Raw genomic sequence first — 17,326 nt, 5'->3', positions numbered from 1 at the left:
TTCTACCTGGCTGGCCTTCGGCAGATGGGTCCCTCCATATTAGCTGGGTTCTACTCAAGGTTTCTTCCTGAATTCCATGCTGTAGAACAAACACCATTATTTACCTGGAGCCATAACATGGATATGAGTTCACAGATGCAATTTTAGTAATTCATGCAGATTTGTCGTTGAGAGAGCCTACGCTTTTATTTTGAAACTGCCTACAATACTTGCAGCGTTTTAAAAAGGCGGAAGTTCAATATCAATATTTTCCAGCTTCATTTTAGATTGGAGATGCTTGGGAAATGCCGCCATCTATGGATCACACGAATGGATGACAGAAGCAATCAAAAATAAATACAGAAACACAGTCAATGAGGAAAATTCGTTGTAGCATTCATTCGATATCAGCATTTCCATTTCCACTCCACATTTCCATTAAGTACTTCATTGAGACAATACTATTGGCACAAACACGTTAATGCTGCAGATAGTAATCAGTAGCATGAATAACATGTTTAAGACACAAAGTGAATTTTAATTCAGACCAATAACTGTTATAGAGGCAGTATTCTCACTGTTGCCCTCGAGTAAACATTAAGCGGTAGTCTATGTCTGATCTGGGAGAAGAGATTAGGGATAATTGTGGGTTGGTATGCAGCCATGAAGTCATTAAGCCTCATCTAGCTGGCTCTCTCAGCGCAGCAGACCGTATGAACATGGCCCCAACTGTGTTTCTGTGGAGCCTGATCTACTGTGCATAGAGTGGAGTAGAGTAGCTAAATTAAAGATGATAAATGTGTATTCTGCCTGTTAGCCGACCATTAACAGCTGAAAGTGTCGGTAAACCACCCTCAAAAACAACCTAGAAATAATTAGTGTGTTTTTTTTTTATATTATTGTTAAGCTTCAAACGCCAAGAATTATAATTTATATTCCCCAAAGCTCTTGAACGCAGCATCGCTACCCGCCGCCTCTGCTTTCATCCATCCACCTGTTGCTCCGTGCGCTCCAGTCAACCGCACGATGGCGCTCTTTCCAAATGCGACCGACGAGAATAACTACACGGACTGCTCTGTCCTGGGCTCTGTGGGGGGAACCTGACGCTGTGCAGGGGTAATTCGTGTTGCTATGTGCCAGTTCGGAGCGCGGTGTGAATTCACTGGACGAACCTCATCCAGCATCCGCGCGCCCTCGACGTCCTGCATGGAGCAGGTAAGCAATCCGAGTCCGTTTAGAAACGAAGCAGGAGGTTCTCGTTGCGTTACAGCCCGATATTAGAGGCTGGAGCGTCGCCGGGCGAAATCCGTGAATGCCACCCGCATTCCTTGATGTCGGGAAAGTTGACTGGAACGAGAGGTTAGAGCCGTGTTCCCAAGGGTGCACCTTGGGAACACTTGTAGAGAAGGCGCAGAGGAGCGCGCAAGTGTGTTGGAAAGGTGTTTTCGTGGGCTGTTCCCAAAAAGGGAATACAGGCTGAAACACCTCATAATCAGTGAATCTGCGTTGAAGAAGACACACATACCATATTATTTTGATCATCTCAAGTTTTTTTTTTTTTTTTTTTTAAACATTGTGTTTCTTATTTATCCTTCCCCCACTCTCTCCCTCTCGCCCTCCGTCACACACTTGCTCGGTGTTTCGGTGAAAATGCAGTGGAATGTGTTCTGAGAGCTTGAAAGGCAAGTTTAGTCGCATTACTCGCATTTAGTCTATGCATTTCTTCTTTTAATGCCCCGTCCAAGTCTAAATCTACTGTTGCTCTACTCTTGTGAGTGCTTGAATAGCGACTGGGAGTGGGGGCGGGGGGGCGTTCAAGGTCACAGACTTGTGAGACAGACAGATGCTCATGTCCCAGGACGGAAGGAGATTACAGACCCTGTCCGGAACTTCAGCTATTTTATCTGGATGAATTTATTTCCATAAAGCAGATATTAATGCCTCTTTGTCGAAATTAATCTCCACCGTATACAGTCACACGCTGTCAACCACATTCAGAGATCTCATATTTTTAGTAAAACAACTTAAACCATCTGGACTGTGCTTTTTATACGAGACACACCTGAAAGCTGTGGTTCATCACTCACTTCTGCTCCTCGTCCCACTTACTCACCCAGGAAAGGGGAAATTTGGATGATGTGCAGGATTCAGGTTATGAAAAGATCCCTAAACTTAGAAAATCATTAAACAAGCACTGAGGATATTTGGAAGCTCCATTAATAGCGAGGCCCCTAATCATTTTTCAAGCAGGTCTGCACTCATGGGTGAGACCTGAAAACCAGAGCGCGCTTCTGCTCAGCTCTTATCTGAGTTTGGGCTGCGGCCCAGCGGGGAGTGATGAATAATGAATGGTTTTGAAAATGTGTGTGAATGCTAGCTGGCAGAGTGCGGTGGGGATGCACTTTCCCGACCAGCACTCCTTCCTCTCTGTGCTATGGAAATCCTCTCGGCAGTCATGAGTCCTCACGGCTCGGCAGAGGAGCAGAGGGAAGAGAACCCCCACCCCTTCAACACATTAGGCTGGATTCACTGCTATTTGACACAGTTATGCCTGCAGAGACTCAGGCACACTCACATTTACATTGTTATGATTGCAAACACAAAATGGAAAGAGGACTGAACTCAGTTTACATCAGTTTATTGAAGCTTTCCGTTTGAAGTGGCTCTTTTTTTTTGGATGTAATATTTTTTTTTTATTCTTGACTGAATGTCAGATTAGTTTCACCTCAGAATAGAGCACGGTGTGTCCCAAGATATTCTTGTGTGACCAATTTGGGTTGAAGCTGTGAGTCTAGATAGTATAAGTCATGATTATAAGGGCTTTTAAGGGCAAACTAGGTGAATGGAAGTATTATAGAGCAAGAAAGTAATTTCACTTCTTATTGTAGCACCATAGTAGTGTAGTAAGATCAAATTGCAGTGCATAAGATGATATCAATCTATTTTCTTTTACAATTAATGGATTACTAATGCAGTTTTTGTTATTTCATTATTTTCAATATAGATTTTTTTTATCACATAAACTTCTTCAACATTTGTGTGTTCTGGCTTCTCATATAATAAGACTTATGCCTTTTTCTTTGTCTTTGTACGATAAGCAACACAATCATTTGTGGGATGTGGATTGTGTACCAGTCAAAGGTAGACATTTTGAAGGTTTAGATGATTATTTTTGCCACTGAATGACATGAATGATAGAAACATGTCTGTTATTACATTCAAAAATAGTCCGTAGTTCCAGCATTAGTTGCAATAATGATACGCACCAATCCCATTTTACCAGGGCTTGAGCAAACACTCCGTCATGGATTGTTTTGTTCAGTAAAACTGTGAAAACCTCACAAACCAAGCACACAAACACGTCTGCCAGAAACTATTATTTTTCCATCTGTATTTTTTCATAAAAAAACGATTCATCTGTTTTCTAGATGAATCAATATGACACATTTCTGAGTAGTAGTATTAATCCTTTGGTTTACAAGCAGATTTGTACACTTATAGGTGTTTGCATCTACAACCATGTACACATTTCATAAGAACCCATCCAGCTACACATGAGCAGATATCATTCCCTGTGTCTGCATGTTTTTAACTTCCATAACGTATCTGCTCTTCTGTGACATCCACGAGTGTCACATTAAGTGTCCCTGTGGTCTGGTGCAGCCCTCTCTTATCAAGTTAACAGTAGCTGCTGTCAAGTGAGAAGAAGACATATCCACTCTCATGTCTTCCCCTCCCCCCGTCTCTCCTTATTTCCGATTCTGTCGCTCTACCTTTCGTTCGTCTCATTCAGTGTGTCGTACTGTAGCTATTTCATCTAGCTCCTGTCATACAGTAACTCCCATTGCTCCACAGCTGCATGCATAATGGAGAACTTTCCCTTTTTTCACCAAGCGCAAGCGCAGACACACACATATAAAACAAATCTCCTACAATATGTTCCTATGCCGAACCCTCTGGGATGTATCTTTCAAGTCTTAACGCAGTTCCTTGCAGCAGTGTAGACTCATTTGCAGAGTCGTCTTCTGGGAGTCTCCTCTTTGTGACTTATTCGTCTTACTTATTCATGAAATTCAAGGCATCGGTTACATAACCGATTGGCCCAGTTATAGAATAACTACTGTCTTAAACAGACGGAAGGTGGGCTTCCGTCTGTATGACAGGAACGTATTTCAGTATACAAACTGATTAGTCATTTGTAGTATGAAAAGTCAAAATATAAAAACCATTTAGGGGGACAGTGAGAGTCAATCCGACAGGTAGTTCGTCACGTCAGCTAAATACGTACATGTTTGTCTTTACTGTGTCTGTTTTAAAAATGAGAATGTCTTTCATTCTGTAATTTGCAGCCTCTTGTTGGTCCAGACTATAAATCTAGATCAGGAGATCAGAAGACATGGTACAAAGCCTTTGGGAGAGATACTGTATTATAATGTCACTGCCATTTTATTTGAGGATGACTGCGCACAACAATAGTACAGAGTGTTATGTAAACGAGCCTTGTGGCTGTCAGTCAAATTACAGACACACTAATGTGAATATCAGGCTATTTGCAATTTCAACACAGACTCTTGAGGAAACAGGAAAAAAAAACTATAAGTCCATTAATAGATACATTAAATCATAGCTGGGCTAATGTTAAATACAGTCAAGACAAACAGTAATGTCAAAACCTATAAGACATAAGACAATGTTTATTTATCCCACGTAAGGGAAATTATCATGTCACAGCACAGAATTAGGTAAGAAATATAAACAAAAAACAGTAAGACAATATCAAATTTGGAAGAAGGTACAAAATATACCAGAATATAACAGCAATCTGACAGTCAGTATATACACTGTGGACTTGGATTTGCTAAGATAGTAAACATGGAAAGTGAGTTAATTAGTGCTATCATTGCAATACATTTATTTTAGGTACTTAACTTTAGCTCCAGTTCCAGCTCCAAAGACACAACTAAAGAGCAGCAAACACTAGAACCCTCATTTTGTCACCCCATCGGACAAGATGGGTGGAAAATTAAATTTTTTGCCGATATCACCCAGCCCTATTATGGATCTTTTTCTCTGACACGGAGAAGTGACTTAGGGACCACTCTGAGAATCAGTCCCCAGTAAGATGGTCTTCTACAGTCAACTCTGCTCCTAGAATGTGCACTCTTGGTCTTCTTACAAGTGCGTCATATAGTGACGCAAACTCCTTTTCTGCTACGGAGCACCGATCTTGACAACACGCCATATTTATAGATACTCATGTAGAAGAAGGAAGAAAAACACGTTCAGTGTCAAACACTAAAGCACAAACCAGGAAATACGCAGCAATTTTGGGAGTGATGGACTGACAGCAGTTTAAGAAAGAAACTGGAACACTTTTGTTCTTCCGCCTCCAAACGCACGCTCAGATATGAAGCAGTAACACAGAGAAAAAACTGTGGAATGCAGGCTTATTTTCTTCTACAGAGCTGTCTGTCTCCCCCTTTCACTCAGCTCCTTTCTAAAGTATTTGCGCCAGTGTGTGTGTGTGTGTATGTGTGTGTGTGAGATGTCTTGCAAGCTGAGCAGGTGCACATTACACAGAAAGACAGGGCCGACTGAGCAGAGAGAGAGAGAGAGAGAGAGGGAGGGGGCGGAGGGAGAGACGGGTGAGGAAAAGAGGGAGGGCCGGTCTGTCTTCGCAGGTCATACAAAAGAGTCAGTGTTTTCTCTCGCTCTCTCCGAGTCCCGAGTGAAGACAGTAGTGGCAGTGGTGGAGGCAAGAAAGGGAGAGGCCCTTTGGTCACATTGTCCTCACATAGCCCATAAAACCTCGAATTATCCCCCCCGCTCCCTCCCAGCTCGCACCATGTCACCCCGTCACCCCCTCACCCCTCACCCCTCACCCACTGGCCCACTCACAGCTCGCCTGCAACCTGTGGGCACCTGCTATGTTCAACGGAGCTTCACTGGAGGAGTTCATGTGACACCAAAATTGTGACGCTCCGAAAAATGACGAAAATACTGATGAGAACAAGCTATTGTAACTTTCTTGTACTGGATCTGTGTGCGTTTGTGTGACTTGTGCTGTGTGAACATAAACTTGGTGCTCCCTAAAATGTAAAGCTATCGGCTTAGTGAAAGATTAGATAGGTTTGGTTTGGTATTTGGCAAGTAGCATGGATGCAGTGTTCTCTAAAGTGATAGAAACACGACTCTGTGTGTGTGTGTGTGTGTGTGTGTGTGTGTGTGTGTGTGTGTGTGTGTGTGTGTGTGTGTGTGTGTGTTTAAAGGCTACATTCCTAAGCTTGCTGAGCCGTAGCTGGGTGATTAATAGTAACTAGCTGATTGTTTAAGAACTGAAATTCCTCAGGCCCATTTTCTCTTCTGCTTTTACACACACACACACACACACACACGGTTACCTAAGCTATGACATAGTAAGAGCAGGGACACACTAAATAAACACAGCCAGCGTGGAGAAGAAGATGCCACGTGTAGTTATGTGGAGGTGTGTTACGCCGTATGTGGAGCGTGCGCGCGTGAATGCGAGTGTTTTAGTTGGACGTGACGTTCAGGTGGAATAAAGGAAGCCCTTTAGTGTGTGAGTCGTCTGCAGTGTACACAGGGAATTCAGGACAGTGAAACATTATCCATCTCAGGCTTTCACTCTGGCTCTCAGGCTTTCACTCTGAATGTGTGTATCCAACTCGTGATCTCTGCTCCATCTCTCCCCCCAATTCCTCTTTTCCTCTGCCTTCTGGTACTCTCAGGTTCTTGTTAGCTAAGTTTCAAAATGTCTTTAAAAAAAAAATAAAAAATTTAATACATTATAGTCCCTTTAACTGATTCATCTCAGTAGTGCAGTTCAACATTAACAAGGTCCAAATGGTCTAAAATGACAGAAACATTTTGACTGTGTAGGACTGTATAGTATAAGAGATGTAGTTATGGTATATTGTATTATCAGAATAATATGTAGGAGTGCACATGTGTTGGAAACATAGGTGCCATTATACAGCCACAGAAAAAGCCATCCAATAATAGGGTAAATAGGTTTGTGTTTGTGTGTCTGTGTGTGACAGATAAATGTCTTTGCTTTGTATTTATGGTTGTTTTGTTGTTTTGGTCTTAGAGCCGCCCTGGCTTGGACCAGTAAGCATTCCTGATGGGGTATCCTGGCAATAGTTGGGTTTCCATGGCCGTCACCGGCTTGGCGGGAGAGATAACGGTCTCCCAAGTGCTCCGCATTGTGTTTTTCCTCTGGTCTGGCTTGGGCCCACTCCTCCAGTGCGGCTTTCAGAGAAAGGGCGCCTGACTGTAGAGTGAAGCTGGAAGCCGACAGCGACACAGATACATACGCTTAGCTGCTCATCCTTTGAGAGGAGGCAGAGTTCAGCTCAGAGTGAAAAGTCATGATCAGAGGCTGCAGACAGGCTTGGTGGCTAATTCAAAAAGATAGTGTGCAGAATGCCTCACATCACAGGAAACTGTGCAAACTGCATAATGAGAAGGTGCGCTGGAGGAGGTATACAGATCCTTTGCTAAGGTAAAAGTATCAGGGCAGTAATGGAAAAATACTTAATTACAAATCCAGCACGAAAAAAATCTGCTTAAGGGAAAGGAGCAGCAGCAACGCAGTATTGCTTCGGCCCCTCTGATTGACATATGTTATTAGAGACAGGCGGCCTTATTACCATTAGATCACTGATACTGAAGCTTCAGTGTTTAAGTTACTGCTGTAGCTGCTGGAGATGGAGCTAGTCTGAACTACTTCACTCAGTTTTATATCCTCAGGGACAGCAGCTGATTGATGGGACAGCAAAGAAGGAAAGTGGATTTCATGGGCAATTCAGGTTTCAATTTTTAGGCTGTTTTTGATCTTAGATCATTTGAACATTTACTGAAATTAAACCTGATTTACATGGAAAATTGCCAGAACTGTTAGAAACTGACCATGCACCCTACTTTTTGTCATATATCAGAAGCCAACTATGTTGCAAACTGCTGGTTTAACCTCTGTGCTGCATTTTCTGTTATATTTTCCAATATGTAAATCGTCATTTTAAAATCAAATAAAGCTGTCAAATAAATGTAGTAGTGGAGTATCAAGTACCTGCCTACGTTATGTTATGCAGTATGCATACAGTATGTGTACATTTAGAAGCAAGTGTACATAAGCCTTTGTATGTGTGCGTGTTTGTGTGTAGCCCTCTGCCCTTCTAGTGAACCTGATAGTGTCAATGCTTTAATGTTTAATTGAGGCCAACAGGACCAGTGATACTAGCAAGTAAATGGTTAACACAGTTATTCTGAATAACACAACTTAGAGTCCATTCATAACACTTTATGGAGGGACACATATACTCAGTGAACCATTACATTTGTTTCCATCGGTAGTAGTGGTATGTGTTTGTGCATGTGCATGGAAGGTATGTACACTTTCGAAGCAGATCTGTCACATATTACCAGGGAGTCATTCAGATCACATCATCACATATTAACCTACCCCTGCTGCATCTGTGGAAAGAGAGCAGCCCAAGAGAAAACTGGAGGACGGAAAGACATTTCCAATACAAACGTACATTCTAATATCGTTTGTGAATTTAATTTTCCCATGAAGCCTGTTTGGAAGTGAGATATGACCGGAAATAGTTTGACATTTTGAGAATTATGCCTGTTTACTTTCTGGCTCAGGGTTTGATGAGAAGATTACCTCTAATGTTTGTGTGGTAAATATGAAGCCACTGTCAGCAGCACATTAGTTTAAAGCTAAGAAAACAGCTGACCTGGCTATGTTTGAATGTAACAGTATTCACCTGAGCCTTCCTAATTAGCTTTAGAATTTTTATAATCTGTAAAAAAAAACAAAAAAAACAAAAAAAAACACCATGATTATGTGCCAGGCATTTCTTGGCCAGGACCGGTGAGACACTGAAGTCGTCACTGTTTGCCTGGCAACATCACAGCCATGAATTTATGGTAAGGTTCTGTTGACTTGGACACAGACAGATATGAGACTAGTCTCAATCTTGCATAATATGTGGCAGGAAGACCCACAACTATATTTTTTAAAACCTTCCCTTTTATACTGTCAAAATCCACTTAATCTGTTAGTCTGTGAGTTTTCATCAGTACAAAATACACAAACTTTGGAGATGCATACTTGGTATTTTGAACAAGTTCAACTGTGAAGAACAGTCCGGTTACTGTAGGAACTCGACAGCATACATGTTGATGCCTGTGAAATGCATTCTGGGATGCCAGATACCGATATATTCTGGAGGACTTCTTCATGATGTTGTCTCACAAGTCCCAAAAACCACAAGAACAGACAAGAACACATATTGAGACATGCGTTGTTTCTTGAGATCAATCAGTACAAAAAAGTGAATACCAATTTAATACTCTTGCTCAGATATGATTTTCTCAGTCTCAGCTGCTCCAATCTTGTTCTTACCAGACAAAATTAATATCCCATCACTTCATCATCATAGTTGATTTAATCTTTCCGTCTTTCTCGCCTCTCTGTTTCAGCTCTCTGTGGAAAGGGTGTCTTCTCCAGAATGTGACTGGTCTCCACGGTAACAGACCACAGGCAGACCCATAAAAACATCAGATGTAAGTGGTTCAGCCTGGTCCAACCCACCTGATCCTGGACTGCATTGAAGAGGATTTTAACAAAAGACATACGATCAATGATCCTCAAATCTTATATGTCTCAAAGATATGAAAGTATTTCGAGAAGCTCCTATGTTCCTAGGAACCTGAAATCATTTTAGCTTGAATGCCCTTCAGAAGGTTTTGCTTTCTATTGTTGTGAGTCACAATGCGGAAAATGTGAACCCAAGGAAGTGAAAAGTTGCCTTCTGTACTTTAAAAACTTTCCTGGATCATTATGTTGGGGATTTGCTCATTACCTACTGAAGGACCTTAAACTGCACAGCAGTCGTTCCAGCCCCAAACCAGGACCAGGATGCACCAGTTGTTTAGCCAGGTGCTGGGCCAGAGGGATCTGTCCAGAGCAGGAGATCTGTTCTCTCTGGAGGACACAGAGATCGAAGACTGCCTGTCTCAAGCTCTGGATCAAATCAAGGCCATCTCCTGCACCCCGGTATGTAGGCATATGCAGACCCACACACCCAGGCGCAGTAGATGCAAAAATTAATGCAAATGTGAGTTTTAATTAGTCTTACCATGCATTATTCATGTTTTTTGTCCTTAACTTATCATTGCACCCTGCTGCTGTCTGCTGGCTGACAGGACTATTTGACCAATGACAACGACCAGGCTGTGGTGGAGATTTGCATCACGCGCATCACCACAGCCATAAGGGAGACCAGCTCCATCGAGCGACACAGCACGGCGCTGGTGGGGCTGTGGGAGTCGTGCCTGGAACACAACCTCACCCCACAAGGTGAAAACACAGAGGACACACCGCACGCCAAGATAGCCTCCGACATCACCAGCTGTATCCTGCAGGTACACACATGCACACACACACTTACCACATACTGAGCAGTCATAGGATTCTTAGTGCGGGGTGCATCGGATGTCACCATCTTGGCACGGCCTAGATCCAGCTAACTTCCAACACATTCAAAAATTTGCAAGTGGGGTAGCCTTGCTGATGATGAAACGGTTGGATGTCATCAATATAGACATCTAGGAACCTGTGGCCCCACTGACACTAACCTGTCACTGAGAGCAGCTATGTCCTTGATTATGCATAACATTAAGCCTCAATAAAATCGTTGGGTTGCATAAAAAAATGCGCCCTACACAGTTTTCATGAATGGGGAAATTGGTTATAGAAAAATTAAAAAAAAAACAAAATTGTTTCTGTAGCAGTCTGTCTACGGGGAATGACTCACTTTTGGAGCCAGCCTCAAGTGGACATTCGAGGACTGATTGCCACCTAGTACATGCCAGTGCTTTCTAGTGTTGTATTTGTTTTACCTGAAGCAAGCTGAGTACATACCTTTTCTCATAACTTGGTATTTAGATTTTTCAGCAACATGACGTTTGTTTAAAAAGGTCCGGGTTTGAGTCCAGCTCGGGCCTTTCTGGGTGGAGTTTGCATGTTCTCCCTGTGTCCGTGTGGGTTTTTTCCAGGTACTCTGGTTTCCTCCCACCTCCAAAGACATGCTCATTAGGCTGATTGGTGACTCTAAATTGACCCTAGGTATGAGTGTGAGTGTGAATGGCTGTTTGTCTCTGTGTTAGCCCTGCGATAGACTGGAGACCAATCCAGGATGTACCCCACCTCACGCATAATGACTGCTGGGATAGGCTCCAGCAACCACTGCCGCCCTAGTGAGGATTAAGCGGTAGTAGAAGATGAGATGAGATGTCATTTGTTTACTGCCGTCAGCAAAATGAGGATTGTCCAGACTGTGAAAAGGTCTCACTGACATATGTTTTGCACAAGTATGAGCGCACATCATCAGAGCAAAGCTGCAGAAAATCATATCCTTCATGTTATCTGTAGTGTTATCTGAAGAAGGAAGGACACAAAGGAAGAGCAAGAATAAACCATCTGATGCAAACCCTGGGGTGTATGATAAGTGGTAGAGGACGTATTGAGGTATTTTATCAAAGGTAAAGTGGCAACATAAAAATAATATATTGCAAGTTAAAGTCTTGCATTCAGAATGTCATTTATACTCAAGACTTAAAAATTTCCCCCATCATGCTGTCATGTACAGTGTTAATATTTTTGATGCATTTATGTGTATACAGAGTGTGTCTATTAGCTAGTTAAAGTGGAGCTAAATGTAACTGTTTTATACACTACTTGGAAGCCCATGCGTGTACTTCTTCTCGTAAAATTATTAACAGGATTAAAGGAGGCATATATCTTGTTGCGCCCCATTTTATCCCGCATCCACTTGGAGGGTTCATAACTACTGGTTTGGCAATCCATCGCCCCAAGGAAGTCCGCCTCCATCTTACAGCCTGCAACATGGCATTCAAGTCCGGTGACGCACACCAATCCAGTGCTGCCAGGACAGAACTAAAGAAAGGCATCAGGGAGGCAAAGGCAGCCTACAGGAGGAGGATAGAGGGCCACTTCAGCAACTCTGACCCACTCTGGCCTAGATGGTGTACCGGGACGGGTCCTCAGAGACTGCACCGTGGAGCTGGCTGACATTTTCTCAGACATTTTTAACATCTCTCTGTCTCATTGCCTCGTCCCCACCTGCCTCAAAACATACACAATAGTATCTTTACTCAAGCAGACTGCAGTAACAGCTCTTAATGACTACAGACCTGTGGCCCTAACACCCATAATTATGAAGTGCCTGGAGAGATTGGTGCTAAAACACATGAAGGCTGCTCTCCCACCCACTCTGGACCCCCATCAGATACCATCCTGTTTGACTGTTTGACAAGACGTCCGACCTAGGTGTACAGTAAACAACTGGACCTTGAACTCCAGGAAGACAAAGGCAATCATAATTGACGTCAGGAAGAAAAAGAATGAATGTCAGCCACTGGAGATATGCGGGAAGCTGTGGGAAGGGTGCCAACATTTAAGTTTCTGGGCACACACGTTTCAGAGGATCTCACAAACTGCTTGGTAAAGAAAACAGTGACTGAACTTTCTGAGGGCTCTCCAGAAGTACAACCTGTCACAACATCCGCTGGTGTCCCTCTGCCAATCCTGTGTCCAAAGTGTCCTGATCTACGGAGTCCTGGTTTGGTATGGTAGCAGCTCTACAGCAAACGGAACGACCCTGCAAAAGGTGATAAAAGCTGCTGAGAAAACAAGCAACCCTCTTGAACCTACCTACGCTTGAACACATTTTCACCTCCTGCTGTCTCCAGAAAACAGACATCATCGTGAAAGACACATCTCACCCTGCTCACCACCTGTTAGACCTTCTCCCCTCAGGGAGGCGCTACTGGACAGTTAAAACACACTCCACCAGACGGTTACGTAGTTTTTATCCACAAGCCGTCACTACACTAAATAATGCACTAAAAACACAGGGTCTGTGCAATAGTTGGGACTACTCAAATTTATGTGAAATGGCTTAACTATGATCACTGCACATCTTTTAGACACGGTTTGTTTGCATGCATGTGTTCAGTGTGTGTGGAATACGAATGGAATATAAATGATCTTTTAGTATTCTGCTCTATATTTTTGTACTTTTATATGAGCTCCTTTATTTGTAGCTTTAAATTTCATTGTATTATTTATAATGACAATATAATGAATCTAAAACCACACAAAAATACACAATGCACTTTGCTTGTCTGTGTCCTTTTACTGATTGGTAGAGTTTTTCTTAATACTGCCTCTAACAGGCAAATCCAATGCTACAACCACAGAATTATCTAAAGCATCAACCAAAAACTGCACCACCATAACCATCACTTTGGCTCTTGACCTTGTCCTCAAGAAGCTATACCCCAAGGAAATGAATGAGTACAGGCAGGTCGCCCTGACATCCAGCATCATGAAGACCATCAGACATTAGGATCTGATCAGATCTGCCATGCTCTAGACCCACTGCAGTTTGCATACCAGGAGAAGGACGCCACCAGGGATTATTGTTATCAGCACTGGAGCACCACGGGGGACTGTGCTCTCCTCTGTCCTATTCACCCTGTACACCCCAGATTTCATCTACAACACAGTGTTAAGTCATATATGGAAGCTCTCAGGTGACACTGCAGTTTTGGGGTGTACAAGGGATGGACAAGAGCAGGGGTACAAGAGTCTGGTGAACAACCTACCTGCCTGCTTGTCTGTCTGTAGGAGTTGCTGGTGCTTATCCCAGTTGTTATTGGGTGAGAGGCCGGGTACACCCCTGGACAGATTGCCAGTCCATTGCAGGGCTAACACACAGAGGCAAACAATTTAGAGTCACCACTCAAACTCCCACGCATCTCTTTGGAAGGAGAGTACCTAGAAGAGAGAAGTAAACAAAAAATAAGTAGATAAAAATCCCATTCACTCATTGAGCCTTGATCTGTGTGAACACTGATACAGTCATTAACAAACGGAGCCCCCTAGACTTGACTTTTGTTGGCAGCTATAATTTATTGTCATGTATTATTTATGCACACTGTTTAGTTAAATTTATGTTTTTGTTTTAATGTCTGTATTAAATTGGCACTAAGACCAACAATAAAATAACAGAAACTGGAAGCTCTTCTTCAGGTGGCATGGAAAGAAAGAGTGTTCACTTATTATAGTGTCCTGCATTTATTGTAGCAACAGTTGCTCTTTTAAGCTAATTAACTGCAGTACCCCACCTTCCCTAATCTACTCTCTTCTTCTACCGGCTTTTGAGTTGGTTGTACAAGAAATGTACAAATCATAATCAAACACAGACCTCTTCTCCTAGTGCATGTTTATTGTCAGTGTGTGCAATTTTGACCAATCAGGCTCTCTTCCTTGTTACGTATATCTATTGGGGGTATACTATGTGACCCTGCTGACAGACAGACAGAGGTGAAAGCATTTCAGCAGGTAAAAATTATGATAATGCAACACTTTTCTAACAATGAGAGCCGTTATTACATTATGAGCAGCACCAGTAAGGCTTGTAATGTAATATGTTATTACATTATTACATTATACACTCATGAGTTTATTACAGTATGAGTCAGTCATTACATTGTGACCATTCATTACATTTTAGTTATTACATTATGAGCTGTTGTATATTGTAAGTCATTGTTATGTTATGAGTTGCTACAGTGCTGTAAGAAGTGCAGATATTTACAATGGTGACCCTGAAACTTCAGCTATGACAGCCACTTCTTGTGGGCCTTCTCTCTGTGTTTCCACATCTCTGTCAGTCTTTTATTATACCTTCTCTTGCCCCCGTCTACCTTCATCTCTGATCTCTTCGCCTCCCTGTCATCTTGAATCTACAGACGCACAAACACTTGTCTTACCCTTCCTCTGAAAGTCCCACAGTGAGGGAGGGAGGAGAGACGTAAGCAACAGCTTAGGAAGGAAGAAAAGTTTTCATGAGCTCGCTGCTCTGGCGCAACACATAAACACACACACATACATGAACAGAAGTGTTCTGCCTGTGTTGGCGTTTTGAGTTCTATTTGATCTGTGCTGAGTCGAACATTAAAGGCCTCTGCCTAATAAGATGAAAGCGTGAGATGAAAGATGAATAAATCTGTAGATCCATGCATGAGGATCCAGCGAGGAGGCAAATAAATTACTTACACTGCAAATTGACTGCCTATAGCCACAGTGTGTTTACCTCGCTCCCCTCTAATTAAGACGGAACAGCATGTAACCTAAAATAGCGCAGACCGTAAGTAACAACACAGACTATAATGATTCTTGTACATTAGAATGATTTTCCTTTTTCTTTCTTTTTTTTTTTTTTTTTGGTGACATTTATGCACCGTACATGTTGATTGATAGGTGTTATCATTTGGTAGAACATTTTCTGAATGCAGTATCTGTGCTGCCATCATGTGGCAGAATGGAGGTATGACAGAGAGATAGACTGTCTAAAACATCGACAGTTACTACCACACTGAAATTGCACATTCTGAATCATAGATAGTAGAAAGAGCAACATCTGTAGGTGTGGGCACCCTAGTATAAAACCTCACATCAAGATGTGTGGAGGACACGCACCTTATGTGAGAGTGTCCTGTGGAGGGTGCTAGCGCATTTCAAATCCCATTCCTCCTTCTTCCTCCTCTTCATTCAGTCCACTAATGTGCACAGTACACACCTTCCACTCCAATACAACCTCCTGCGCTTCCTTTCTATGTTCCATCCTACATACTAGCAAGACTTGTTCTTGTTTCTAAGAAGTAAGAGCAGTACCTAAAATTAGAGAGGGACACATCTCATTTGAGTGAGCTGAGTTGTTCCAGGTTAAGTCTGATTCATCCCTCTGCCATGGGTCACTGCCATAGCCGGACATGTACCCCCCCAGAATATAAAAAAATAACAATAAAAAAATAAAAAATCTCCCTCCCCTTCTACACTGCTGTGTTTTCATTTCAGCCTTTATTTGCTCCATCTTCAACACAAGTCATTTCAGTCCCCACTGTTTGAAAAACTCAGCCGACAGAGCAGCTGACAAAACATTTTTGGTGGCATTAAGGCGACAGTGTCAACACAGAAGCGCACAATTATAGTTTAAGTGCTCATAATAGTGTAGGCTACAGTGAAGGCTCTGCCTATCAGTTATAAGATCATAAACAGGTTTACTTTGCAAAGCCTTTTTTAATAGAAATGTTTTTGTGTTTTGGCTATTGACCCTTAAAATCTACAAAATACTCTTTTGTATTTGACAATGCACACAATTACAATTCAAATTACTCCGTCTTTTCCCTGAACATGACAACATTCGTCCCTCTAACTCTTGTTGTGTCTCCTCAGAACTACAGCTGTCCTTCGGTCATGGTGCTGGCTGTCCCGGTAGCGGTGCGGTTCCTGCAGAGAGGGAACAGGGAGCTGAGCAGGAACATGTCCAGTTATCTCTCCCTGGCTGCCATAGCCAAAGCTGACCTGCTGGCTGAACACACGGAGGCCATGACAGTCAGTGTACTGGGAGGTAGGATACCCGTACACAAAAGCAATCTCCTCCACTCTGCTTAGACTCAGGTGCGGCGGAAAGACACATTGTGCACGTGGGCGTGTTCGTTTTGACACTTTAAAGGGACAGAGAGGCGCAGAAGGAGATCTGCTTAAGAATTTTAAAGAACTTTGAAAGGATTTGCAAACAATTGGGCGTTATTGTATTTATTGGACAGCTGATGATTGACGTACAAGTTTGCCTTGTAGAATTACCGCTTCCTTGGAGCGACGGTAGCAGACATGAAACAGAACAGAGAAAAGGACAGTTGCTGTTTTGTCTTGCAGTTTGTCCTGTTTTTCTGTGTGCGTGCTACATAAACACTTTCCCCTGATTTACCTCTCTGCTATTTCCACCTGTTCCACGCTATTCTGAACTTTTTTCTCACTTTTCACACATGCAGTATATCTGTTCCCCGCAAAAGATCGAATTCTACATAATGGAAGAAAAACAAATATTTCTTCCACTGACCCGAACAATACCAGTGAAGCCGCAGTGTGTGAGGAAGTGCACATATCCTCTAAAAGCAGAACTAATGTGATAAAACAGGACTCGGACATTCGTCCAGGGGTGTAAGATGACATTGTCCTCGGGCACTGATCTGATCAACTTCCCTTCGTAGGTCAGAAAGTGTAACTGAGCCTCAGCGGTCTTTAACCACTGACCTCTTGTCGATACCACATACTTTCTCGCTCTTTTAACCCCTTTTTTTTAACACAGACACTGTTCGAGCTCATTAGTGTAGTAAAAGGGTTAGCTCTGTCTGTTGGAGATCTGTTTACCCCTGAGGC

General features: G+C 42.6%; 1 protein-coding gene across 1 annotated transcript in view; it reads left to right on the top strand.

Annotated features, from left to right (window-relative positions):
- The first annotated feature begins 1,043 nt into the window (after positions 1-1,043).
- The window catches only part of veph1 (ventricular zone expressed PH domain-containing 1), an 81,453-nt gene continuing 65,170 nt past the window's right edge, over positions 1,044-17,326 (top strand). The window contains exons 1-4 of the mRNA XM_047594354.1: positions 1,044-1,194; positions 9,493-10,069; positions 10,219-10,437; positions 16,340-16,514. Of these exons, the coding sequence (XP_047450310.1) occupies positions 9,932-10,069; positions 10,219-10,437; positions 16,340-16,514 (532 nt within the window). The 5' untranslated portion in view covers positions 1,044-1,194; positions 9,493-9,931. The remainder of the gene's footprint in view (positions 1,195-9,492; positions 10,070-10,218; positions 10,438-16,339; positions 16,515-17,326) is intronic.

Source organism: Mugil cephalus, chromosome 9 (assembly GCF_022458985.1).
Source record: "Mugil cephalus isolate CIBA_MC_2020 chromosome 9, CIBA_Mcephalus_1.1, whole genome shotgun sequence".
NCBI lineage: Eukaryota > Metazoa > Chordata > Actinopteri > Mugiliformes > Mugilidae > Mugil > Mugil cephalus.
Note: the sequence above shows the minus strand (reverse complement) of the source record. Positions and strands in the feature narration are given on the sequence as shown.